General features: G+C 42.8%; 1 protein-coding gene across 31 annotated transcripts in view; it reads left to right on the forward strand.

The window, feature by feature from the left end:
- The window catches only part of CELF2 (CUGBP Elav-like family member 2), a 392,945-nt gene that overhangs the window by 311,309 nt on the left and 54,595 nt on the right, over window positions 1-27,041 (forward strand). For 18 of the 31 annotated variants that reach the window (XM_075599457.1, XM_075599436.1, XM_075599441.1 and 15 more), the window contains exons 6-10: window positions 2,432-2,461; window positions 6,336-6,347; window positions 6,520-6,599; window positions 23,831-23,989; window positions 26,446-26,509. In XM_075599457.1, the coding sequence (XP_075455572.1) occupies window positions 2,432-2,461; window positions 6,336-6,347; window positions 6,520-6,599; window positions 23,831-23,989; window positions 26,446-26,509 (345 nt within the window). The remainder of the gene's footprint in view (window positions 1-2,431; window positions 2,462-6,335; window positions 6,348-6,519; window positions 6,600-23,830; window positions 23,990-26,445; window positions 26,510-27,041) is intronic. The other 13 variants (XM_075599447.1, XM_075599450.1, XM_075599449.1 and 10 more) reach the window with 3 other exon arrangements.

The following is a 27,041-nucleotide window of genomic DNA, read 5'->3' on the forward strand; positions in this document are numbered from 1 at the left end:
ATCAGATCTACTTGGAAGCAATCGCAAGATTTTCAAACAGAATGTGGGAGGCACTTTGCATCACATTTGGCAGTAAAAGGAATACTGATTGATCTGTAAATTAAAAAGAAGCACACTTTTGAAAGGACCTCCGGTACGTTCCCTCCTGGTGTAAAAGGCTTCTTTATTGTTCTGCTAACACTTTGACTTTTTTTATTTATTTATATTTTTTTCTTCGAGACCAGCTAATTGCAACATCTCTGAGTAACTTCCATCTCGCACACACGGCTGCGGGAAATTGTGCTAAATGCATAAACTGTGTCTTATTGATTTCTGTTGACATTTTCCATGCCTCTTATGCATTCTTAACCTCTGCTTAGTAATTGCCAGTATGGAACACACTGATGGATAATAAGATCAAATTAAGTAACTAAAAGGATTCCTTGGCAACAAAGTGCTATGTTATTCAGGACTGCGGTGTGTGTACAGTATGTACCACTGTAAGATAATGATCTTCCCCTTCGAATCAGTAGCTACGCAATGTAACCTTCAAGTACTATATCTTGTGTTCATTTTAAAGCAGCCATACAAATTCCACCCCCCCCCCCCCCCACCTTTTCTCTTTTTTTCTTATTTTTATATGTAAAGGATGTGACAATGTATAATTCTACATTGTAACTTACCTAAGCTGGCAAAAGTTTGGTGCTCCTGTTATTAATCCTGATTGCGTGACTAACATAATGGCTGCTACAGTCCGTGTAACTCAGCAGCTACAATGTATCTATGTTCCTTACTAAGGTAACATGATCTATTGTTACAGTTTGCAGCTCAAACTGCTGGGAGCATTACCGACAAATGATCAGAAACAAGAAAGTGTTGCAAAGATCTTGCACTGCTTGGGAGGTGGGCTAAAGCCTGCTATAGAAATCAAAGGATGCTTTAAAACTCATTTGAAATGGCATTAAGAGTTGAATAAAATTATTATTATTTTTTTAAAACAATCACTTATCTAACACTACAGAACTAATTTATTAAAAAATAAAAAGATTTCCCGTTTTTCTGCGTGACGCGCCCGTTTCTTCTGCTCGGTTTTAAAAATGGCATACCTTTAAAAACATGTTATATTTCATGTCTGAAATCCTGTTGTGGGCCAGAGAAAATGTCCTGTAGTATTTCAAAGAAGAAAATCTCTGATAATGAATATACATCATCACATTCTTCCCTAATCACACCGCGTTACCTCCACGCAATTCCAGCTCCCCAGGTTAATTCTCTTTTTTGGAAAGCATTTTCGGGCTCAGAAATGTATGGACTTTGTCAGCCTTTTTTCTATACATGCTATATGAGTTTCCCATAATGATTTCTCTTGCACAGTCAATGTTTATTGATTTTGTGAGGTGTGTGTATCAAGTCGTAGCCACTGACGCCTTCGTGTGGCACAACTCATTTTGATTGTGTTAACATGCGTGTCGCACTTCTAATGCCATCTTGGAAACTGATTACTGGCGTTGACTCAACGAAGGAGAAAAACAATGGTAATTAGATTAAACATAAACCTCCTTCGCACACTACAAAAAAAAGCGATGTGTAACACTTGATACATAGCTCCCTACACATCTCGGCAATCTTTCAGGTGACCTAAAGATCCTTTTCCCTTGGAAAAAATATCTTTAATACATGCTGATCACTAATGTTGCTTACAAGTCATGCCCACAGTGACTAACCTATTGCACTCTATCCCACAGCAATGAGAAGAAGCAGCCAGTGTAAGGGGTGGCTCTTTGCACTCCTCTTCTAATCGGAGCACACATTTGGCAGTAGGAAGTGCATAGACATACAGTGCTGTACTCAACATTGTTGCTTTAGTGTTCATTTCCACAGCTGGTCTTTCAAACCTGTCTTACTGGTCATTTCCTTCACACATAAACCCAGTATTTATGTTTACTGTGGTAATATCAAGGTAGTCCGCTGAATCCAATACATCTGGACAGGTTTGCCCAGACCTGTTTTTTTTTTTTGTACTTCCCATTCAACGAATATTTGCCTTTTTTTCCTCTTAGAGGCAATTGTTGTTGTTGTTGTTGTTGTTGTTTTTTTTTTAAAATAAACGATAATGGATCAACCTGTGTTAATCAAACTTGCTAGCAATTCCCAAGTCGGGATGCAATATCCATGCATGGAAATGTGTGTACGGTAAGTATTCTCATTCCCCATGTTTTATTTGGAGGGACTGGTGCTTAAGTCAGCTGTGCCACCTACTCATTCCCATTGGCATAAATGGCACAGTACTGCAGATCGCTTAACGTCTGTGTTTGGTTTTCCACCCTGACAATGCAAGTACTTGACATTTATTCCAAATAGCCGACATGCTGGTGCTGTTACTATAAGATTAGTGTGTTAAGACCAATTACTTTTGAGTTTGATCATAAACGTGAGCCCTTTTTAATTTTAGTGCCCAGCAGCAATATGGAGTCTAGCCGAGGTACAGTGGTTTATTTCACATTTTACTACACTTCTTTTGCTTTCTTTTCTTTAGATTTAGATTGTATGCAAAGTTGTTGCTTGTATTAAATCTGCACACCAAAAGCCAACCAGGTGCAAATACATCTTTTTGTTTTGCATCTGGAAATTTATGCTGCATCTCAAGTAATGACACTTCACATAACCTACCGAACCCACATAACTGCAACTCAACATCTGTGCAAATCAAATTGCAATTCCTTAATGTTCACGTGTGCTCATCACAGAGGTAAAAATACATTAAAGTAGCACTTCATGTCAGGGGACGGCTTTTCATCTCCTTCAATGTATATTATCGCTGGACTTCCCATCTCCCTAAGCGTAGCTTCTTTACAGAAGTCTGCCTGTATTATTACAATATTGTAATATTATGCCTGCCCTTTAACCTGCAGAAGAATGCCTCTACTTAGAGGTAATATTGGTTAAGACAGGGGTTCTCAACTCTAATCCTCAAGAACCCCCAACAGGTCAGGTTTTAAGGCTCTCCCAGCTACAGCACAGGGATAGCCTTAACACCTGACCTGTTGGTGGCCCTTGAGGACTGGCATTGGCCACCTCTGCTGTAGGTCATGAAGAAGAGCCTCGCGAGGTCACTAATGCACTGTCCACTATCATTAAATCTAGGTTAACACTCAGATTTGGAGACCAGTGTTTTAAATGTTGCGGAGAGCACACTCTGTGATGGGAATACATTGGCCTTTACTGTAATCTTTACAATGGTTTCACATCTCCCAAACAAATTACACATCCTTGGCTGTCTGGACATATTTAAGTGGTCGCAAAGCCAAGTGGCAAAACTGCCGTCCCAAGCATGAAGTTCTGCTTTAACAAATACTTTACATTCAACTTTCCGCATGACACCAAAATGCATTGACCTTTTCTTGGTAGTTCCTGCGCTGTCGGTGCAGGGCGGGCATTTCTTTCCTTGACTGTCTTTCTTTACAACTGTTAATTACAGTTATGACTTGATGATCTCGCCAGCTATACACAGGGGAAGCAGGGGAGAGAAATAAGCCACGTTTTCTGCCCCGCAGACTCATTTGGCCATATCTACGAATCCTTTAGTCGCTGGAACCAAATGAATAAACCATCGTTTCTTTGTGTTTGCTGGTCACTGTGGCAGCTCAAAAACGTGCGATGCCCAGAGTGGGTTTCCGTGCATTAGCTCTGAAATGACAATATGCTGGAAACTCACAGTGTATAGATCTGCTTCATTTGGAAATCTTTTAAGTAGTAATAATAATGTTTTGAGGAAATTGAGTGGAACACTAAATTATTCTTTGAAACCTGAGTTCAAACTGTGCAGGGCTAAAGAAGCTGAAAATCAATGCACTTTTAAAGCCATTAGAGATTACGAGTCCTACATATCTATGTTACGCTGGCGAAGCTTTTAGTGAGCCATAGTATTATTACAAAATCAGCCAGGATCTGCATTCATTTCACAGCCTTTTTCCTCAAGATACCCAAGGGTGCTTGATGAATAAAATGGAAATTTCCAAAGGCAGTGTTTTGGTTTTTTTTTTAGTTAGGAGGGCAATGAGCCTTGAAACTGCTACATTTGACCCACGCTGGCTCTGGCGCGGGTAACATTAAGGGATTATGTATTCCAAGCACTGAGCCCCTTCATTCAATAAGCACAGGAGTCGGTTAAAGCTGAATTTTAAAAAAATATATATAACAATATATTATGATACATGCAGTTACTGTGTTGTCTTTTCATTAACGTTACAACTCCCTGCATGTTTTTGTGGGATACGGCCGTTTCCGCCCTGTCGATGTGTAACGCAATGAAAGTTACCATGGCAATCTTATTGGTTTACAACCTTTTGCCTGCAATGTTTCTTTTAACACCTTAGCATTTATATATATATAAAAAAAGAAACTATTACACAACGTGCAGACCTACTCAGCTTAAATATCCTCACTGCAAATCCTTTGCATATAGCCATGTTTTTGAGACTGAGGCCTACTAGACCTAATTTTGCAAAGAACATATGGTTAGTGCCGCAAGCTTTAAATGTTTTCCAGTCAATTACGTTACCCCATTGGTAAATCCTTATGTAGAATAAACCACGGATACTTAAGAAAATAACAAATATTCGAAATTCCAGCCACTGAATGATTTTCCTTCCCCTCCCCCTTTAATACTAATCTATATTGCTTTGTCTGAGCACTAACATGCTTATAATTCAAGCATCACAGCATATAAGTCTATGTTGAGATAACATATTGTATGTAAGTGTAAATAACATGTGTTTTGTTGAGGGGTTACTCAATTAAAGGAGCAGTTCCTCCTACTTTTGTATCACAAGTTTTTTTTTTTTTACAGGGTGAGAACCGGGGTTTTCCTTTGAACCCAACACGACTATTTTGAGCTTCGGGGATGCCCTGATTCCTGAGATATTTACCGGCAAAATTATCGGGTTTAAATCTCCCTCAGCAGAAAGAAAATGGCGGCCAAATCTTGGGCCAATAGGAAGCTTCAACATCATTGGTTGTGGATTCCTATTGGATGGGCGTTTAAATCCCCTTTAAAAAACAGGAAGTTGTAACAGTAACTTCACCAGTAAATATCTCGGGAGCTGGGGGTTCCCGGAGCTGAAAATAGTGGGGTTCGGATGACCCCCCTGGTTCCAATCCAGGCAAAAATACAATGGAGGTTAGTTAGGATGGATTGCTCCTTTAAGACTTGTTCAATTGACATGGTTACTTAATTTACATAAAGTATGGTAAAGCATATGTCAGTAATGAGTTTCTTAGATGTAAACAAACATGCTTATCCTGTTATAAGTAAGCTGCCAATGAAACTGTCATTTGTTTAATCTTGCTCTTCCATTGAGTTATTGATGCATTTCTTTTCCTCTGAACCAGATATAATGTTACAATAATCTCACTACTGTCACTGAATATGTTTGATATGATGGTTGATTTATATAAAAAATGAAAGTAACATTAAACATTTCAGAGGTCATGTATGAAGGACACCATTATATTGTGAAATGTTGGCCGGTCTTACTTGGTGTGTATTTATAAAGCACATTTCCATCAGATTACAGCAGGGGTAGCCAACTCCAGTCTTCAAGCGCTACCAACAGGCCAGGTTTTTAGGATATCCCTTCTTCAGCACAGGGGGCTCAATCAGTTGAGCCCCCTGTGCTGAAGCAGGGATATCCTAAAAACCTGACCTGTTGGTAGCGCTTGAGGACTGGATTTGGCTACCCGTGGATTACAGGGAACTGCATTAAATGAAGTGGTGTCATTTCTAAAAATGCAATGTTTTTATTAATATAAAGTGACTTTTTTTTATGTGACATTATATTCTCCATTTTTTGGGGGCAACTCCTTTCCTTCTCACTGGTAGCAAAAAAATGTATTTTTTTAAAATTCACCTAATTAGTCAATGCAAAGAGCATCAATTAATAATCTAAAGCGAAAAAACAAACATGTACTATATAAAACCGAGGGCTTTAAATTCACAGGAGTGCTTCAATTTCCCGTGTCTGTCTCCAAACATTTTCATGGCAAGGGCTGCACTCTTCAACCTACGGGAACACTGCTTTATAAGTTCACACTAAGAATGAGGACCAACAGAGTCACCTGGCAGTTCTTGTCTTTTGATGAGTGGTCCTTACCGTACAATGCATATTTGAAAATGAGATGAATCCTACCTGGTTTAAAAAAAATTATATATATATATGTATATATTTATATTGAAATGAATGAATATTTGTACATCTATCTCGATTTTACGTATCTGTAACATCCTGTGGCTGAAAAGAACACTTCCCCATTTTGTTTTTTTTTGTTTTTTTTTCTTTCTTCTATGGTCGGATTAGCAAGTCAACACTGTAAGTATCAAACCACTAAAACCTTTTGAGGAGTTGTTACTTTTGTGTACTACTGAGAACAGTGTCGTCTTGTGGCCGTTCTCGTAGACTGTGTTGGTTTAACAAGCGTCCAACCCTTTTGTCTTGTTGTTTTTTTTTGTCTTTCCTGCTCCCTGTCCCCTTGTCCCCACAGGCTGTGCGTTTGTCACATTTTCTACAAGGGCAATGGCACAGAATGCAATCAAATCCATGCACCAGTCTCAGACCATGGAGGTACTGTATCATCTGCCCTTTCTTTGTTTTCTTTGTGCAAATGATTGGGTAAAAGCAAACGCCATTCTCTCCTGTACAGACTGTTAACATGACAATCACAGATGCAAAGGCACTAGGACACGCATTACACTACTTATTAATGCCATTTCATTGCAAGCGATATGGCTGCCAGTCTACACAGCAATGCATAGTGTAAATTAATTCAGGCACAATTATATACGGTAGTATATATGGGATTGTCCCTTATTTCATTGACTTGTCCCCGGAAGGTCTGTCGGGATGCATCATTGTCCCGTATTTTTTGTGCCTGAACTTAAAATTACTGTGATGAAATCAGTCATAAAAACATAAAAGATTGCTATTTGAGTGTAATAGTTACCGTTTCCGATAGATGTCACCTTACTAAATTATTAAAATATTAAAGGTAGGACACTGCCTGGTCATCTCCTATTACCACGGCACCCAGCCCTACGGGTGTTACTCAGTGAGCGTCTTTCCCCCGGCTGGCCAAGAGCAGAGATCATAAAAACCGAATAATATAGCTGTTAATCAGGATACAATTCAGCTCAAAGCATTTGCAAACCATTCATCACTCATTATGACGTCACACTTTCACACTGGAATTCGGCGTCCCGTATTATAAAAAGGGAAATGTGGCGACCCTAGGAACAATGGATCTGGAAAGGGTTTCCACCTTCATATTAAATAGAAGGCAGTGGGATACAGAAGCGTTGCCAACGTCTCATGGAACTAGATCGGGAGTGACCAACTCCAGATCTCAAGGGCCACCAACAGGTCACGTTTTAAGGATAGCCCTGCTTCAGGACAGGTGGCTCAATCAGTGGCTCAGTCAAAGTCTGCACCACCTGTGCTGAAGCAGGGATATCCTGAAAACCTGACCTGTTGTTGGCCCTTGAGAATACCTCTACTGTCCCTTGAGGGCTGGTGTTGGCCACCCCTGAACTAGATCCTGAAACCTTGGTTCCCGCACAATAATTTGGTGTGATTTAGACAGTTCCACAAAACAGCTATCTTCCTCATACTGTATATAACTTCTCCACCTCACTCGGTGCCAATGTGCCTGTGATTCCCCATTGTCCTTTTCAATGCAAGAAGAGAATGCAGTGTATTGCTGTGCAATGAAGCAGCTAAAGCCGCAGACACCAGTAGATACGATTGCTATTGGCCACCTGAACAGTGGCAGTTTGAAACCTGGCTCTTAGCAGGGCTGTATATTACACTGAACAGAGACAAATTCTGTCTCTCCATGGCCAAACTAGCAGTGGGAGGCTACGTTAGCTTCCTCTACTTGTAATTGGGCCTTGAATAGACAAGATTTCTACATTCTGTGATTACTGTTCTTAGCTGTTTAGCAAAGAACCCAGCAGTTGCCAAACTTCAGGTCACTATTGCTCAAGAAAACAAAATCCACAACCTACAGGCACTTTACGAACAGCGGTTCCATCTTAAAATTACCAGTACCATTTAGACTTCCATTTTTAGCTAACATGACCAGTACAGCCCAGTTGTAGTAATTCCATCCCCAGTTGTCACTGGATAATTGATTTTTTGAGTCTAGAAATCGTTTCTTTGTCCTGTTCTAGACTCGTATACAGTAACTGTTGGTTGGCTCCATGGCGCCACGGTCAGGCTCCACTAAGCAACAGTTCCGGGAACCGCACCCCTGATACGGCATTTGCTGCCATTGACTTAAATGGCAGTCAACACCTGTTCGTGGTGAGATACTCCGCGTCAGTGCTGAGTGAATCTTGTGTGTAGGATGCAGGCTATATAAGGCAGAAGTGCAGCAGATACCGTTATCTATAACAAGGCAAGCTACACAGCCACTGCTAAAAAGGATTGAGTGTGTGATAGTGTAAAGGCTAGTGTAAAGTTACTCAAATATACCCATAACATTCACTGTACTTCTGAAGTGCATAACCAATATTTGGTATATGTGTAATACCTGATGAATGAGCCGCAAGTCGGAACATGCGGTTAGCAGGGAAGAAGGACGTTTTATTTAAAAACAAATCTCTCCCACCAGCGCTCGTTTCTAGCTTTTTTTAATCTCTAGAGCAATATTTTACATCTACACTTCTGCAAAATAAAAATAAAACAAGGTAGCTATGATGTGTACGTATATACGTGTATATGTGTGTGTGTGTGTGTGTATATATATATATATATTATATATAATTATATATATAATATATATATACAGTCATGTGAAAAAGAAAGTGCACCCTCTTTGAATTCTATGGTTTTACATATATATATATATATATATATATATATATATATATATATATATATATATAGACCATACGATACCGGTTGCAACACGACATCAAGGGACAGCACGCTGATATATGTAGCACTGCTTCCCCCCTCTGGGAGATCTTGCCCTGGCTACAGGTCTGTGTGTGCTTTGTACCTGTTTGGCTCCAGGAGAGATGAGTTGCTGCGATGTTGTGGGGAACAGGACAGGCTTTTTGTGATCCTCAGGTTCTTCCCTTAGGTGTCAACACCTCCACAATAGGCTCCAGCAGAGCTAGAGGCAGTCCCTACCATGACAGTCTTTTCTCCTATACCTCTGCCCAATAGACTGCGACTTAGGCAGAAGTATATAAAAAGGGGTCTTTATTCAGGCAGCCACTGCACATGTCATTACAGCGTATGTCTTGTATTGGAGAATGGGTCCCAGACCCCTGGATGGTGCGGGCCTTCTGGCAATAGGGAGGCCTTGTGCTCTGCACAGATCGTGGCTGCCTCTCTCTACCCCGAGAGGGGAAGAGCTCCACTCCTTACCCCAGGAGGGAAAGGGCTTGACTGCAGGTCTCAACCCCAACCCCTAGGACAGAGGTAGATGAAGATCTTTTCTTTACAGGTGTCTGGCAGCATGCTTCTCCCTTCGGAATACAAGGGTAAGGACACCTCCTCCGGGACGCGTTGTCGGGCGCCTCGACTGCCCGCCTGGCAGCAATTGGCACAGAGCACGCTTGCTCCGGCACCACCAGGGGAAGCGCACCCAACACTCCCGGGGCAGTCAATTCACCCTCCCTGGGCACCGACACCGGTTCCGGTCCTGGAACTGTCTGGAATTGGACCACTGGGACCGCCTCAGGCACAGAAACGCTGGCACATGGGGTAGTTAAGAACAGGGCGCATGGGCCCACTGATGGCCATGCAAGGTATAGATTGGCGCAGGCTGCATCCCATGACAGTAAAGCTCGGTCGTAGCCTCAAATGGACACCGGCATAGGAAAGACCCAGGGGCTGCATCGGATGGTGTGGAGGCCCGGTCTATCAGCTGGAACACAGCGGGAGTTGGTACAGGGCTGGTTGCAGGGCTGGCCCTGCAGTTCTGTGCGGTGGGACTCGCGTCACCTCGTGGAAGCCGGCAGTTGGGGCGCACACACCACAAGTGGTGTTGCCCGTAGACAGTGACTACCAGGTAGCCCCCTGGCAAGTAGTAATTTGTCAGCTCTTTAGATGAGGTAGGATATTAGCAGAAGTTAAGCAAGGCCGTCTCTCTCTCGTGCTCTCTCGCGCTCTCTCGCTCTCGTGCTCTCTCTCGCGCTCTCCTCCGAACTAAAGTAAAGCAGGGTGTGGTTATCTCTTCCCAGAGCAGAGACAGAGTCCTAGATTGGTTCTTGAGTGTTGCCCCTCCCCAGGTGGAATATAGAGCAGGGCGGATCAAGAGGTGACCTGGCTCCGGTTGAGCCAGTCACAGTGATGGGCGGGGTCAGCTTTTGCCGCCGAAGATCTTGCAACTACATTTTTGCAGAACTTGTAGTTTGTTTGCAATAACATGCGGTCCCGTGGTTTCTGCAGGAACGCCATTTTGTTTGCGCAGCACATGCGGTGAACTCCATTTTAGAGCACACAGCACTGTCCATAGAACAAAAGGTACACAGGGTCTTTGATGATGCCTCAGGGGCCCGTTCCTCACATTTTGAATTGTAGAACAGTTCATACTGACTAAGGCACACAGGGTGCCCCAGCTCCAACTGAAAGGGGCCCGTCCCTAATTCGAATAAGATTAGGGGTACACGCTCCCTGGACTATTTCCCACAGGGTGCACCCCTATAAGCACATTTCTGGTACCCAGAGTCCCCAGCAAAAACTGAGAGGGCCCTGTCCCTAATATTCTCTTTTAGGCAGCTTGAAGGGCTCACACTCCCTGGATTTCCCATCAGGGTGCGCCCCAACCACTGGTCTGTTTTTAATGAAGTGTATACACGCTCCCTGGTAACATGCCCTCAGGGTACGCCCCAAACAGAGTCTTTCTTACGGTAAGGGACTGGGCTAGCCCCCTCCATGGTGTCGCATAAGGAAGAGGCTTCCCCCTTCCTTAACTCGAATGGTGCCCAGGATTCCTGGTGAAGCATCAGGGACCTGGCCACGACCTCTTTTACTGACAGCTGCAATGTCCGGAAATGCCTGCCCTGTTGCTGAATCTCAGCAGCGCCTCCAATTGTAGCACTGCTTCCCCCACCCCACCCCCCTCTGGGAGATTTTGCCTAAGCTACAGGTCTGTGTGGTGCTTTATACCTGTTTGGCTCCAGGAGAGATGAGCTTTCGTGATGCTGTGGGGAACAGGACAGGCTTTTGGTGATCCGCAGGTTCTTCTCATAGGTGTCAGTGTCTCCATTCACAATTGGCTCTAGCGAGCTGGAGGCAGTCTCTATCATTACAGTCTTTTCTCCTATACCTCTGCCCAATAGACTACGACTTAGGCAGAAGTATATAAAAAGGGATCTTTATTCAAGTAGCCACTGCAGATGTCATTACAGCGTATGTCTTATATTGGAGAATGGGTCCCAGACCCCTGGATGGTGCGGGTCTTCTGGCAATAGGGAGGCCTTGTGCTCTGCACAGATCTTGGCTGCCTCTCTCTACCCCGGGAGGGGAAGAGCTCCACTCCTTACCCCAGGAGGGGAAGAGCTCAATTCCTTACCCCAGGAGGGGAAGGGCTCCACTGCAGGTCTCAACCCCAAGAGGGGGAGAGCTGGACTGAAACAATTTAGACACTTCTTCTCTAAGGCTCAGAGGAGGAGGTCATAGGGTCTGCACCATGATTGGTAGTACACAGACTCTCACCTCCACCCTGTCACTCAGAGAGGCAGCATGAGGAGGGGTAACCCCACAGGATAGCCTGCCACTGTCTGTAGCTATCAGAATTTACGTGACAGGAAGGCAGAAAGATAGCCTGGACCAGCCATGGATATATATATATATATATATATATATATATATATATATATATATATATATATATATATATATATATATATATATATATATATATATATATATATATATATATACACACACATCATAGCTACCTTGTTTTATTTTTATTTTGCCGAAGTGTAGATATAAAATATTGCCCTAGAAATTAACTGTACAATCCAGGTGAAAATGGAAAGCTAAATATGAAATATGTAACATGTATTTTTGAGGAGGGCACTTTTAAATAATGACATAATTTAAAAAGTAAACAAATATACACAAGTCTCCTGGTATAAATTCCCGTTACCTGCTAAAAATGATACCTAATGTTGCTGTCCAATTTTTTTTTTCTTCTTATCAGAGGCAAGAAGTATAGACTTAGCTGAATGACAAAAATATGGTGTTGATTTAAAAGATGCCATAAAAACAAAAAAGACAAAAGCGCAAACGCACATAGTGAAGTTTGTAAAAATGGGTGAATATAATTTTAGGGTATAATATCTGCATACATGAGATTAGTGGGTATAAAGCATTTCATGTGCAATACATGAGTTTACCAAACGTCGCACTGCCGCCTCCAGGCCTCAGGAATTCTCTCTCACAGCATCCAGGACAAGCTGTCTCAGTCGTGGTATGGAACCTCCACTGCGGTGCTGTATCGTGATCAATCTCCTTCCCCAAATCGCTGCCGTCACTGCCGCTCACTCCTTGGGTCTATTTCCGACTGCCACTACGTCTCGGAACACTTTGATGGTAGGTCACGTGTCCCGCGGGGTTTTGCGACCGGCCGCAAAAAAAATCAGTCCAATGCAGATATGCCACACAGAGTGTGGAGATACAGTTCTAGGACTTATAAAATCTTTATCCAACGCGTTTCAAAGCAAAAGCTTCTTCTTCAGGGATCATCCCTGAAGAAGAAGCTTTTGCTTCGAAACGCGTTGGATAAAGATTTTATAAGTCCTAGAACTGTATCTCCACACTCTGTGTGGCATATCTGCATTGGACTGATTTCTCACACAAAAAACTGCATTCGGCAAACTGCAGTAAAGCTACGATCACGCTTTACGTCCCAACCTCCCTTTGCGGCCGGTCGCAAATCCCCGCGGGACACGTGACCTACCATCAAAGTGTTCCGAGACGTAGTGGCAGTCGGAAATAGACCCAAGGAGTGAGCGGCAGTGACGGCAGCGATTTGGGGAAGGAGATTGATCACGATACAGCACCGCAGTGGAGGTTCCATACCACGACTGAGACAGCTTGTCCTGGATGCTGTGAGAGAGAATTCCTGAGGCCTGGAGGCGGCAGTGCGGCGTTTGGTAAACTCATGTATTGCACATGAAATGCTTTATACCCACTAATCTGATGTACGCAGATATTATACCCTAAAATTATATTCACCCATTTTTACAAACTTCACTATGTGCGTTTGCGCTTTTGTCTTTTTTGTGTTTCAGTTGCCTAGGGGTTTACCCCTGTTCACATAGCTGCAGGTCACCCATCGACTTAGAGGTTGTATTTTGTTATATAATTAACACAACGGTGGTGAAGGGTTTAAATAATAGAAATATTAATTTGCGCACTTTATCTGTCTTTGCCATAAAAACAAAGTCCACAAATGAAATGTCGCATTGCTGCAATACCACCTGTGTTTGTAGCACAATTATCCCAAACATTAAAAAAAAAAAAAAGGCTCGTTTTGATACAGAGCACTGACTTCTAAAATTACAGCTTGGCCCACTGCGGTCGGGCAATTATATCTTTGAAATCCTACACAGAAAATTGGTTCCCACTTCATCAAAGGGATATTTAACCTGTCTCAGCTAAGACATCTATATTTTTCTTTTTTTTTTTTTAAACTACTTTGGCGGTGAAGGGAACTGAAACACATTGTTTTCAGACAAGGGTGGGCAACTCCAGTTCTCAAGGGCCACCAACAGCTCAGGTTGTCAGAATATCCCTGCTTCAGCACAGGTGGCGCAATCCGTGATTGAGCCACCTGTGCGGAAGCACGGATTTCCTTTAAACCTGACCCTTGAGGACTGGAGTTGGTCATTGACTGAGCCACTTATTGAGTCACCTTTGCTGAAGCAGGGATATCCCCAAAACCGATTTTGTTGGTGCCCCTTGAGGACTGGAGTCCCCACCCCTGATTTAGGACAGAATAAGGGAAACTTACAGCAAACAAGGGCAGGATCACCTACCAAGAGTATCTTCCCTTCTTCATATCAAATCTTTGAGCAGTGTTGGACAAGCCAATCTAATAAGAGGCCACATACCAAAGGGGTGCAGGTTCATCCCAGACATATTCTGAAAGGGTTACTCATACGTACGGGAGCAACACAGTACATTACAAAATATTTGTACTACAGCAGCATGCACATGCTTATACTAAAATAACTAGAAATGAAAGTAATGGAATAAAACTTCACCTAGGCTGCAGATTACCGATGTGCTGCCACATACCGTATCGGATTCACTCCGTTTTCACAGTTGCGGTATCTATTGTGTGTGTCCCAGGCATTTTACAATCTGAGTTCCAGGGCAGATCCATGCAGCCACTAGTATGTTATTTTTTTTACATTTATTTTACATAACCTAATAATGACACAGCAAAGGTTCAATAAAATCTATCGGGAGCGGCTCAAGTGAGTAAAGACACTGACACTGACACTGAAAGCAATGACGCTGAGTTTGTAGCAGGGGAACCTGGTTCAATTCCCGGTTTCAGTTCCTCGGCAAGTCCCTTTATCTCCCTCTGCCTCAGGCACCAACAGCATAAACTCACCTGGGCAGAGACTGTGGGGGTTACGCACAAAGCAGTGATAAGTGTTTTTAAGTGTGATAAATGCCTTTATGGCGCAATATTGCGTGCAGCGTGATTCACAAAGCAATGATAACTGCAGTATCGCGCTTAAAAGGCTTTTTTATCATCAAACACAGACATTGCTAAAAAATTACTTCGATAAATTGCGCCATAAAGCATGTATCTCACTTTAAAACACTTATCACTGCTTTGTGCATAACCCCCTATGTCTGGGATCATTCCTATGTGCGCTGCATACCCTGCACTGTGCTGCAATTGTGAAGCACTTTGAGTTCCATTGGGAGAAATGTACTATATGCAGTAATGTTATTATCATGATGACGTCAGATTTGTGTAAACTGCGATATTGAGATTGAGTCAAGCAAACGTAGCCCTTATACAGTGTATGTGTTACTTTAAAATCCTCCCTTTTCTGAGATATGTTTGCTTTCTGCCTTACGAAGCTTGTGCAGCTACCAACCCATTCAAGGCCAGATGATTTTTTTTTTTTTTGTCTGTACAAACCCTACTTGCTGGCTCTACAATGAACCTTGAACTGGCTACAGACCAGAAATAAAATGTGGACAAAACTCTCCCATCTTCAAATCACAGTAAAAATCCCATCCGATTTAGTGCATACACCTTAACTTTAGCACTAAAAATAACATTATTTATTTCATAAAGCACTTTCTCTCCCAATGGGACTCCCTATTACAGTGCAGAGTACACAGCACAAATGGATTTTTACAGACACAGTCCCTGCCCCGTGGAGCTTGCAATCTATTTTTGGTGCCTGAGGCACAGGGAGATATAGTGACTTGCCCAAGGTCACAAGGAGCTGACACCAGGAATTGAACCAGGCTTGCTAGGTTCACACACAGTGTCATGATTAGCAGTCAGTGCCTTTAGTCACTGAGCCGCTGCTTCAGCACTAATAGCTGTTGCCATGTGTTACAGGGCACCTGAGATCTGAAGAGTTTATTATTGACGATGGGTTCATGTTTTTTGTACCCTTCCCTTCAAATCTGTTTTTATTTTTAATAGCCTCAGTAAATTAATATAAAAAAAAAAATATTCAGGACTTCTCATAATCCTGCTTCTGAGCTCAATAATAAGCATTTCATCCTGTGGACTGCAAAAATATTACTTCTGTGAGAGGAAAAATACAAAACATGGAAACCACCGGTTTTCCGCATGTAAACGTTGATTATTGCAGAGTGACACAGAAAGACATAATATTATCAATGTGTCATTTTCTCTAATTGAGATTTCCCTCATCCCAAAATAATTCAGCGGGAGATAAATACACACATATATACACACATCTCACGCATTTTCTCACCAAACCCCAGTATGTAAATAGGATCATTTTGAGTCCCCATATAAAGACTAAAATTGCTTTCTTAAAATATTATGGGGCACTTTCTATATCCTGCGAAGTGGCCATTCGGACCCTGATCAGCTGAAATTCCCCACTGTATGGAGAACTTCAGCTAAAGAACGGCCAGATCGGCCGCTACGGCGGATATAGAATAAGTCCCGGTGTCAACAAGTAAAACAAGTCCTCGCTGAGTGTAGTTTTCTGCTGCTTTAACCCATTAGGCGCGACAAGAGGCTGCAATGCATTGCAAGTCAGTAAATGAGGGTGTTGCATAGAGCAGGAGTGGCCAACTGCAGTCTTCAAGGTCCAACAACTGGTCAAGGTTTAAGGATATCCCTGCTTCAGCATAGGGAAGAAGGGATATCCTTACAACCTGACCTGTTGGTGGCCTTTGAGGACTGCAGTTGGCTACTCCTGGCATAGACTAATGCTGCACAACTATATCCACATATTTAGTGACCAAAAAATGCTTTTCTCACCACTGCATATTCGTTACCCCAATATTGAAAAACATATACAGCACACAACAGGAATATTGCCCAACACATCTGCACCCGGCTACAAGGGGGAAGCCAGATCAATTGTACACGTTGACAAAACTTTTAGTCTGTGATTTTGTCATGGCCTTTCAGAATTTTGCACAAAAAACATGTCTTCTTAAGCTTATTGGTTGATTTCAGCATGCATGTTACACTGTGTTCCGTATACCGTAACTCTGTGTGTGTGTGTGATCACCTTCTCGCCTGTGACATTGTGTCGTTCGTGCAGTGTTTGGAAATCAAAACCCGTCAATATCCTTCGCACATTTCTTTCTTTCTTTTGTTTGTTTGCAGTGCTAGTCTCCCCGAGCATGTTGGGTACTAAATCATCATTACAGCATCATGTTGTGACCCATTAATCTGTAGCTATGTTAAATGAGAGGTGAAAAGAACAGTGCATGAAGAATGTCATAACTTAATTGTTTTCCGTTTTCCAGATGTAATGAGATTGGCAACGTAAATCTACCTTCTTTGTGCGAGCGACGCTTTTGAACTTTGGTTGAAAATCTTCAACTTACAGTATAATCAGAATGTTTTCCTTTCAGGTTTTTTGGGCCTTAGAAAACAGGTCTTAAAATGAGGCACGGCCCAGGGTTTTCATACAACTGGATATTTATTATTATCCTATATTATACTATTTAATATATCCTTCCTTCTACTCCACGCAATTTTATTAGCGCACTAGTGCTAACAGTGGAAGTTCCTTTCCTAAAAAGGTGTCCTTTATTTTGGCATTTTGTGGCTTGAAGCAAATATTTATATTTTTGTGCCAATTAGTTTCAAACGATGATTACTGCCTCAGTACAAGAGAGAACTACTGCACAACCCGTTGCAATTAGGGTTGACGGGTGGCTTCTCCAAAAATACTGGACTCAATGGTGAAAGGTGCATCAGGTCACTATGTCCAGGGAGGAAAATACCAGACACATACATGTCCAGTATTACAGTACCTCTCATTTTTTACTGGACAGAGTATTCAAATACAGGACAGTCCAGTTCAATACCGGACACCTGGCAACCCTAATTGCAATACATCGCAGGCCCCTCTGGTATTAACGTGGTTAAGGTCATTGAGATCCTCTTGAAATGAAGAGGTTAAGTAAAAAATTGTAAATGAACTGTAATAGTGTGTAATCCCATATAGTAACGTACATGGGAGCATTCAGATATGTAACACCTTCTGAACTGTTTTAACTAGGGCTGCACCATTTAGGGCATTATTTAATATATATTCCAAAGAGGCCGGTTGGGCCGTTTCCGACTGCAAATCTCCATTACTGCCAACGGGGACTTTTGGTTGAAATCACTTTGCACTATATAGAATGAGCCCCTTAATGTTTCAGAGCTCTGGGGATCTATGTACTTAATTCTCCCAGCTGTAAAACTGGGACTAAAATAGAACACACAACACAACATATTTATCAAATGAAAGTAAGACTATGGCAGCCAATTGGAGTTTTTCCTTTGGTAATTCTTTTGTACTGATATTACCCTCATTTTAAAGCCGGACAGCTTTAGTAAATAACCCCCATAGTCCCTAAATTATAACTACACATAACACATTGCAGAGAGCCTCAAGTTCTGCAGTCCTTGCTGCTTTTTTACACGCCCGTTATGTTCTCTCCTCCAGTAGAGAGGAAAAGAGGTAGAACGTCCCAGCTTATTAACAGGGTGGGTCCCAAAATAACCCGGAAAAGTTCCTATATCTACAGTAGCACTCACTGTGGTAAACAAATGGGGTGGGTAATTACTCACCCATTTGTTTACCACAATGAGTGCTAGATATAGGAAATTTTTCTGGTTCTTTTGGGACCCACCCTGTTAATAAGTGTTAGTTTTTCCTATAGCACCCTGTTACTATCTTGTTATTACTATTAGTACTAGGCTGAGCGGTAGAGTCCCCTCGTTTTGGTTATAGTTATAGAAAGTCCCAGCTGCAGGGATTAGGGCTCAGTTATAAAGACATTTCTGATAAAGCAGGGTGGTCGCCATTTTTAAGACTTCCTAAAAAAATAGTTTTTTGTTTTTTTCATGAATATTCTTCCAAAGCAGAAAACAACAGGAATTCACAGTGAAGAATATTATCAGGATAAAAAAGACAAGGCAATATGCAAGGGAACAGAACTAAGTTGAGTTGCACCATCAAAGTAGGCCCAACCAGGCGGCCATGATGATTTTGAACTGTATCTATAATAATTAATTAGTATAATTCCAATAATCAACTTCTGGAAATGTAATTCTTATTGTTGCTTTAAATTGCATCAAGCTCATGTTCCGAATTCTTCAACATAAACTGCTGCATTAAATTCCTATTAAAAGGGAGACATATCACTCAGAAGTTGATAGGGTTGCACTAATGCATTGAACTTTTTTCATTTTCTCCAGAAATGCCTGCCTGAAATTCATTGGGGAGCAGGACCTACACAGCCTGGCTAACAGGGAATTAATTACATGTGTTTACTAGGGGCATTGTTGTAATGTGAGGCACTCATTAGTATTGATAATTGCAGTGACTAATGCAGAACGTGTAACCCCTTTGCAGTCTAGCCATTTCCCATTAAAAGTGCTCTATGTCCAAAGCACGTTTGAAAAGGACTTAGCCTGTCATTTATCCTAGTGGCAGAAATCCCGGTGCTGCAGAAATCATGATGTGACTTGCCTGGCTTTTGGCTTTGGTGATACCAATATAACATGTGTCAGATTGGCACTGGCCTCTGAAGTGGGAAGTCCAGGCAGAAGACCCAGCCCTGTGGGACCTTCAATTTTTCTTCACCTCATGTGCCAAATAATACATTGGAAATTCAGTTTTATTTTATTTTTGCTAGCCCAGCAGTTCCAACCTTTTTTTGCAGGTGTGTCAAAGTATATATTTGAATACTATGCCAGTATCATATCACCTACTTCTCAGTTCAATTACATTCCAATATTGTAATGTATTTAAAAAATTGGACACCATGTGAGTGCAAAGGCAAAACCAGCACAAATGACCACGTGCATGAAAGGTGCATCATGAAACCATTCAAAGCTCACTCCGGGCAGGAAACTCACTACGGGCAGGAAACTCACTACGGGCAGGAAGCTCACTACGGGCAGGAAACTCACTACAGGCAGGAAACTCACTACGGGCAGGAAACTCACTACGGGTAGGAAACTCAGTACGGGCAGGAAACTCACTACGGGCAGGAAACTCACTACGGGCAGGAAACCCACTATGGGCAGAAAACTCACTCCGGGCAAAAAAACCTCACTACGGGCAGGAAATTCCCAACAGGCAGAAAACTCACTATGGGCAGGAAACTCACTATGGGCAGGAAATGGCAGGAAACTCACTACGGGCAGGAAATGGCAGGAAACTCACTACGGGCAGGAAATGGCAGGAAACTGATTACGGGCAGGAAACTCACTACGGGCAGGAAATGGCAGGAAACTCACTACGGGCAGGAAATGGCAGGAAACTCATTACGGGCAGGAAACTCACTACGGGCAGGAAATGGCAGGAAACTCATTACGGGCAGGAAACTCACTACGGGCAGGAAATGGCAGGAAACTCATTACGGGCAGGAAACTCACTACGGGCAGGAAATGGCAGGAAACTAACTACGGGCAGGAAACTCACTACGGGCAGGAAACTCACTACGGGCAGGAAATGGCAGGAAACTCACTACGGGCAGGAAACTCACTCTGGGCAGGAAACTCACTACGGCAGGAAACTCACTCTGGGCAGGAAACTCACTCTGGGCAGGAAATGGCAGGAAACTCACTACGGGCAGGAAACTCACTATGGGCAGGAAATGGCAGGAAACTCACTACAGGCAGGAAACTCGCTACGGCAGGAAACTCGCTACGGGCAGGAAACTCGCTACGGGCAGGAAACTCGCTACGGGCAGGAAACTCACTACGGGCAGGAAACTCACTACGGGCAGGAAACTCAGATGTGGCTGACTGCGTGCTGTGACGCGTCAGCCGGCCGATGCTGCAAGCTTCTGGTGATCAGAAGGGCTGATGTGTCACGTGGTGCAGCAGTCAGCCAATGAGGAGGGAAGGGAGGCGGCTACGGGGAGGGAGGCGGCTTAGGCTAAGGCCCCGCTGCCTCAGACCACGCGCCCACACTGCAGACAGGCGGCGCGTGGAGAGGCACTTGACTGCTATCTGTGGTCTGTAGGGAGTGCGAGCTGGAGCGGGGGAAGTGGCCAAGACGGTCGGGGAGGCGCGGCCATGACAGGGGCTAATGTCTCTCTCCGGGCTGTGTGTTCCCCGCGGATGTCACAGTCCCCCCTCCGTCTCGGGGAGAGACAGTGAGCGTATCTGTACCCCAACACCCCCTCAGCAAACACGGGAAGAGGGTAGCCACCTCCCTGCCTCCCCGTAGTTGCCTCCCTTCCCTCCCCGTAGCCGCCTCCCTTCCCTCCCCGTAGCCGCCTCATTGGCTGACTGCTGCACCACGTGACGCGTCAGCGCTTCGGATCACCAGAATCTTGCAGCATCGGCCGGCTGACGCGTCACAGCACGCAGTCAGCCACGTCTGAAGGAGCCAGCGGGGACCTCCAGACTGGAGGAAAGGAGCTGGTGGCCCGCGGCCGTGCACCACCAGCCGCAGCGTGGCCTCAGCCCTAGAAATGGAAGAGTTTCAAGTTGCATTCAGGCTCCAGGGAAGACCTTCAGAGCCATTAGGCAGCTTTAATAGCAGTCATATGATTATATCACATTTCTATAGCCCTCTTTTTTACTCTCTGAATATTAAATGAAGCCATTTGCCCCATATATCCAGGAACATAAAAATATGTCAACTATACAGTGGAAAGATCATATCACAGGGGGAGAAAAAATGGATTCATTTAACACCTTTGCAGTCTGCATTATGAGCCATTGAAGGTCTCTCTGGCAGCAAAAGGGTTATAACCCCACCAAGAGAATGCTTTGCAGTCGGCTCTGACTGGCACAAGCAATGGCTCGCCACACAGAGCATCGTATTAAATTGCCTTTTCCTCTTTACGTTTTTTTTTTCTTCTCTCAAACCGATGGTTGTAGTAAGAAACAAAGCCTATAAAAATAACAAAAGATGCATGGTGCGTAATCCTCCATTTGCGTCTTTTCAAAGTGCGGAGCCGACGGAAGCCCTACGGCCTCTTGCTGTGAGACAGTGGGACTGCAGGATTAAACAATTTGTGCTTTTTAATATCTCAAAGGCTTCCTTTCTCGATAGCCAAAGGAAATCATCTTCGAGGTTTCACTATAATATAGCAATTAGTGCAATACTTGTATGTGTATGGATACATCTATACAGTATGTTTTATCCCAGGTTATCTTTGGCCTCTATGAGCACCCAGCTATGACATTGTTCTTTGTGATGTCACCATACGCCTAAACAGACTCTGGCTAGCTTGACCTTGCAACCCAGCTATCAAATGTTGATTACACAGGTCAATGTGTTATCGTTCAGGTAAGGTTGAGAATAGCATTATTTTATTTAGCATTGGCATGTAGGATTTTATTGATGTGACGGGAGTTTGAGAGCGCATATAATTCCGAGACACAGTAAAGACGAACAAAGCAGGATGGAGGCTGGATTATGCAGAGAATAGGACACTCAATAAGATACAGAGGTCAGAGCCAAAATGTAGGGAATGGTAGGTGATGTTAAGACCTTGAACAGTGCAGGACAATCTGGGGTATAAGGGTCATATGTGGGCCCTTCTGCAGACACCTTCAGCATGCACTTCTGTATCTCCCAAGTTTCTACCAGGAACACACATGTTAATAATACATCTTTCTAAACTATTGTCCAAAGACCGTTGCCCCAATGTCAAATGAATAAATAGCTAAAGCACAATACTACTACAGCTATTTAAGGCACTTCAGCTAAAGGGGTCCATGTGTGCTAGGTAAATAGAGATGCTCCTATTTTTCATTACTATTGAACACATTTCATTCAACAATAATAAAACCCTATGTTATTCAGAAGCACTTTCTCATATCATTACAATTTTGACAATGGTTTCTACTTTGGAAAATCACACACTCATGAAATATGGAGCAGGCACTGAGCAATAAATGAGATGGGTATGCAGGGCAGAAATTGTTTTTTTGTTTTTCTTTTGCAATATAATAAACATAGTTGACAGAAATGGAGTGTGAGGTCACAGCCAATATATCAAGGTTGGCTGTTTGGTATTTCAATGTTTTCTATTTTAATGGCGGTTTTCTTGGTTCTCCCCATAACAGCTCCACGATAAACCCCTTTCACCATTTATTGTGCTCAATCATTCTATTGTTATTTTATTAATGATCGCATGGGTCCTGTTCCATGTTACGGAGTCGCAATTATTCTCAGCCTAAAATCTAAGATTTTACAGTTCAGAGGTGCGGGTAGTAACTGAATGCTTCTCTTAGTCTTTGCCTTTACATATTTTGGGGATAAGGGAAGATAAAGTTTTGCTTCACTATACACATTGCTTTACCATTATAAATCCCATTTATTTAAAAGGACTTTTTGTGTGTTTCTCAGTTTCATGTTTCGGTTGGAGGTTGGGGGTGGTTTGAGTTGGGGGTTGGGGGTGGTGGTGGGGGGTTGGGGTGTTGGAGGGGGTTTGCGATTAATTATCAGTAGAAATTGTTGAGTTAAATTTAGTTTTATTACAGTAAATAGTTAACATTATAAGTCGAAACAAATATAATGCCTCACACCAAATTAATTGGTACAACTATTTGATCAGTGATGTTAAAACGCAATCGATAATTAACTAGGCTACGAAAAGATATGCCCCTTGCATAGTAAAGGGTATTCCTTCTTAAGATAGTAAAACAGGTAACAAAAGATGGCACAACGGTACTCCCAAGTCCTTCGCATAAAGTATTAATCTTCTCAATCGTCTCAAGGCTGGAGGCAAAAGTATGGTTGTAAATATTATCGGAGCAGGTACATCTATGGTGACATTTCAGGGGACTGAGTTCTTTCCTCAGACCTAACACCCTAATGTTAGGTCTGAGGGAAGGGCTCACTGCCCTGAAACGTCAGAATGGATGTACTGTACCTGCTCTGACGATGTAGTAAATACAGAGTAAGCTTTTCTACACTTCTGATTCCTGTGTGCTTCCTGCAAATCTCTGTTTACCTCCGCACAATAGTGGGTAATGCTACCGGCAAATGTACTGATTGCTACAAGGATTCAGTAAGTAAAAGCGCAAAAGGTGGCTGGTGTACAGAAGTGGAGAGGACGGGGTTATTAAGGTGTTTGATTTCATGTCCCTGTTCTGATCTGTCTCTTTCTAGGGCTGCTCTTCACCAATAGTGGTGAAGTTTGCCGATACCCAGAAGGACAAAGAACAGAGGCGCATGCAGCAGCAGTTAGCCCAGCAAATGCAACAGCTTAATACCGCCACCTGGGGGAACCTCACTGGGCTCGGAGGACTTACACCACAGTACTTGGCAGTAAGTATTGATGCTGCAGGATTGCAGAGCTTCACTGGAAACGTCAACTTATCACCATTGTAGCACGTGTTACAAATTGGCCGTGGCGTTCAGCAGTAATTCATCGACTCTCCATCACTTCACAGCACAAAGTGGTTTACATGATAATGAGTTTTATATCAGTGTAGACCCTAATATCAGCCAACTTCTGCAAAGTAGTAACCACATACAGGGCTGTAGAGCAGGTTGGTTGGCGGAGCAAGAGGCCCTTACTGGCTGCCAATTTCTATATTTCTGCGTGAAGCACAGTGCAGGGATTTTGCTATTTGCAAGTGTAATTTTGGCTTCGATTTGTACCTGTATTCTGTTTTTCACTGTAAATGCACAATCATATCGGGCGAAGTTTACGTGACCCACAAAGTGTGCAAGGTTGCCATGGTGACGTCCCCCTCACCCGCGGCTACATGCAGTCCAGTTCCGGAGAATGTTCTATGATGTGAGCCACTTAAATGGCCCTTGTAGGTACTGACAGGACGTCCTCTTCTATGTCAGGGGTGCTAAACTCCAGTCCTCAAGTCCCCCCGAACAAGTCGGGTTTTCAGGATATTGCAGCTTCAGCACAGGTGGCTCAATCAGAGGCTCACTCAAAAAAGACTGAGCCTCTGATTGAGCCACCTGTGCTGAAGCATGGATATCCTGAAATCCTGACCTGTTGGGATGGGGGGGGGGGTGGCTTGAGGACTGGAGTTGATCACCCCCGTACTAAATGTAGACGTAAATCTTAAGAACAGAATCAAATAATACAATTGAATAACTACAGATTGAAGTTGTAACAGCCTCTGACAGATGTAAATTCCTTTTAGCGGTGCAAGGGCACAGCAAACATGGTTGTTGAATACAGTTCATTTGCCATCTTTGCCACTGCCATATAACTGATGAATATAATGCATTATAATTGCACCTAATGTTAGGTCATTTAATGTAACGTTAGCATAATGTTAATGGTGAAGCTGCACTAGTCACTAAGGAAAGTAACGTAACAATAATTTATGTTAACGTCACATGAAAGCCCAGCATTATTAAATAAAGAATGGAGGTTAGGAGAAAATGGTATGCAAATTATATGCAAATGAGCTGCTAATAGAAGCATAAAGCTCACAAAGCTCTGTTAATGTTAATGTCACAAAATGAAGCTTAGGTATGTCTTAAATAACATAACGTTATTTTCCTCCAGTTACTGAAACAGGGCAAAAGCAATCGGCCAAAGCCCTATTTCAGTGTGTGGCTGGGGAGTAACGCCAAGATTTAAACATAATGTGGCTTTATCTGGAAATAAAACCCAGGGGTGCCTCAACTCCAGTCCTCAAGAACCCCACCCCCAACAGGTCAGGTTTTCAGCATATCTCAGCTTCAGCAAAGGTGGCTAAATCAGTGGCTCAGTCCACGACTGAGCCTCTGAGTGAGCCACCTGTGCTGAAGCAGGGACTGATTGTGCCACCTGTGCAAAGCAGGGATATCCTACAACCCTGACCCTGGGTTTCTTGAGGATTAATTAGAAAAAGCGAGCGACAGGATAACAAGGAGTATAAGATGGTGTGGACATTGTTGGATACAGTAAAGGTAGTTCTGGTCAGGTGAAGTTACTGTAATTTGATTGTCCATGAATGGTGCCTTCCTACACCTATTCTGTGTGACGGAGCTATCCAAGGTGCTATTGTAACCCTACAATCTCTTGAGTGTATAGCCGCTGCCATCAATGTCTACATGTATATAGCAAATTACTCTGCAGCACTATACATGATAGGAGATGAAAGATTGTAACATGCAGAATAATGCATGTTTAATCATTAGTTTTCCGTGACATTGAAATGCAATGGGTAATTAGTGCCTAACTCAAAGGGCCTTGAAGTTTATTGGTGCACACAAGGGCTGACACATTTGCAACATACATACAAGCAGCATCACAACTTGCCACATTGCTTGTTTAAAAGACCTATAATGTGTAATCAATAAATGTAGAGGTGTGTATATCCGTTTCATTGCAAGAGATGTGTAGGATTCAGTCTAAAAAATAAAAAGAAACAAACATTTCTGGGCGGAAACAAAAATCTAGCATAATCTACAAAGATGAGTTATGATAACTACAATACTACTGGGGACATTAATTAGTCGCGCCGTGTCGGTTTAAATGTATTTAACACCTGGCTGTTAAAAAGACTAAATTGATTAATTGTTTTTAAAGCAGTCGTTTTATTGAGTTCCCCTAGAGTGTGTTCCTTTCTTTGCAGAGATTAGACATTGATATAGATTTACAGCACTGAGTCCGGGGACCATCCTGTCCGTCCGTGGGCAAAAAGTGTTTAAGCAACAGAATAGATGAGGGGGAATGAAAGCACCATGTACAACAATTCAGATCAAGCAGTTTATGTCTCTGTGTGGATGCTTCATTGCTTGATTTCTTGTTATTTTCTGTGCAGCTCCTGCAGCAAGCCACCTCCTCCAGTAACCTGGGTGCGTTTAGCGGCATTCAGCAAATGGCTGGTAAGTGGAGAAAAAAAAATGCATTTAATTTTAGCCAATTATGCCCTATTTTCTCCGGCTCTTAAGTTCTTTTGCACTAATGATGTTCTGTTAAAAAGGGACACCCCCCTGTTAAATTCTCAATTGAAACACTTGCTCTCTTAGAAATGGAAAATTGAACCAACTGCTCTGAGGTTGAACAAGTAGTTTATCTTGCATTAGTCACCCGCCATTTGTCCTAAGCAGCCAATTGTAAAAGGCAGGAGAGCTTTTATTCCCCGCAGCGGCTTCATATTCTAATAAAGGTGACGACAAAACAACCACAGGATCTCGGTTTAACTTCTAGGGAGATTGCGATGTCCTGGCAACCAATTTAGTGGCAACTCAGGCAGTTTACAAGAAAGCAATGAAATCCGGGGGAAGAAATGTTCTGACCTTCTTTGGCGAAAACTAAGATTACAGGCATAGTGTCCACACAGGAATACAATCACTTTGAAACCTTGCAAAATGAATTGGGGGCAGAGGAAGCCCAGATGACAAAATGACACAACAA

This window comes from Ascaphus truei, chromosome 5 (genome assembly GCF_040206685.1).
Source record: "Ascaphus truei isolate aAscTru1 chromosome 5, aAscTru1.hap1, whole genome shotgun sequence".
Classification (NCBI taxonomy): Eukaryota; Metazoa; Chordata; class Amphibia; order Anura; family Ascaphidae; genus Ascaphus; species Ascaphus truei.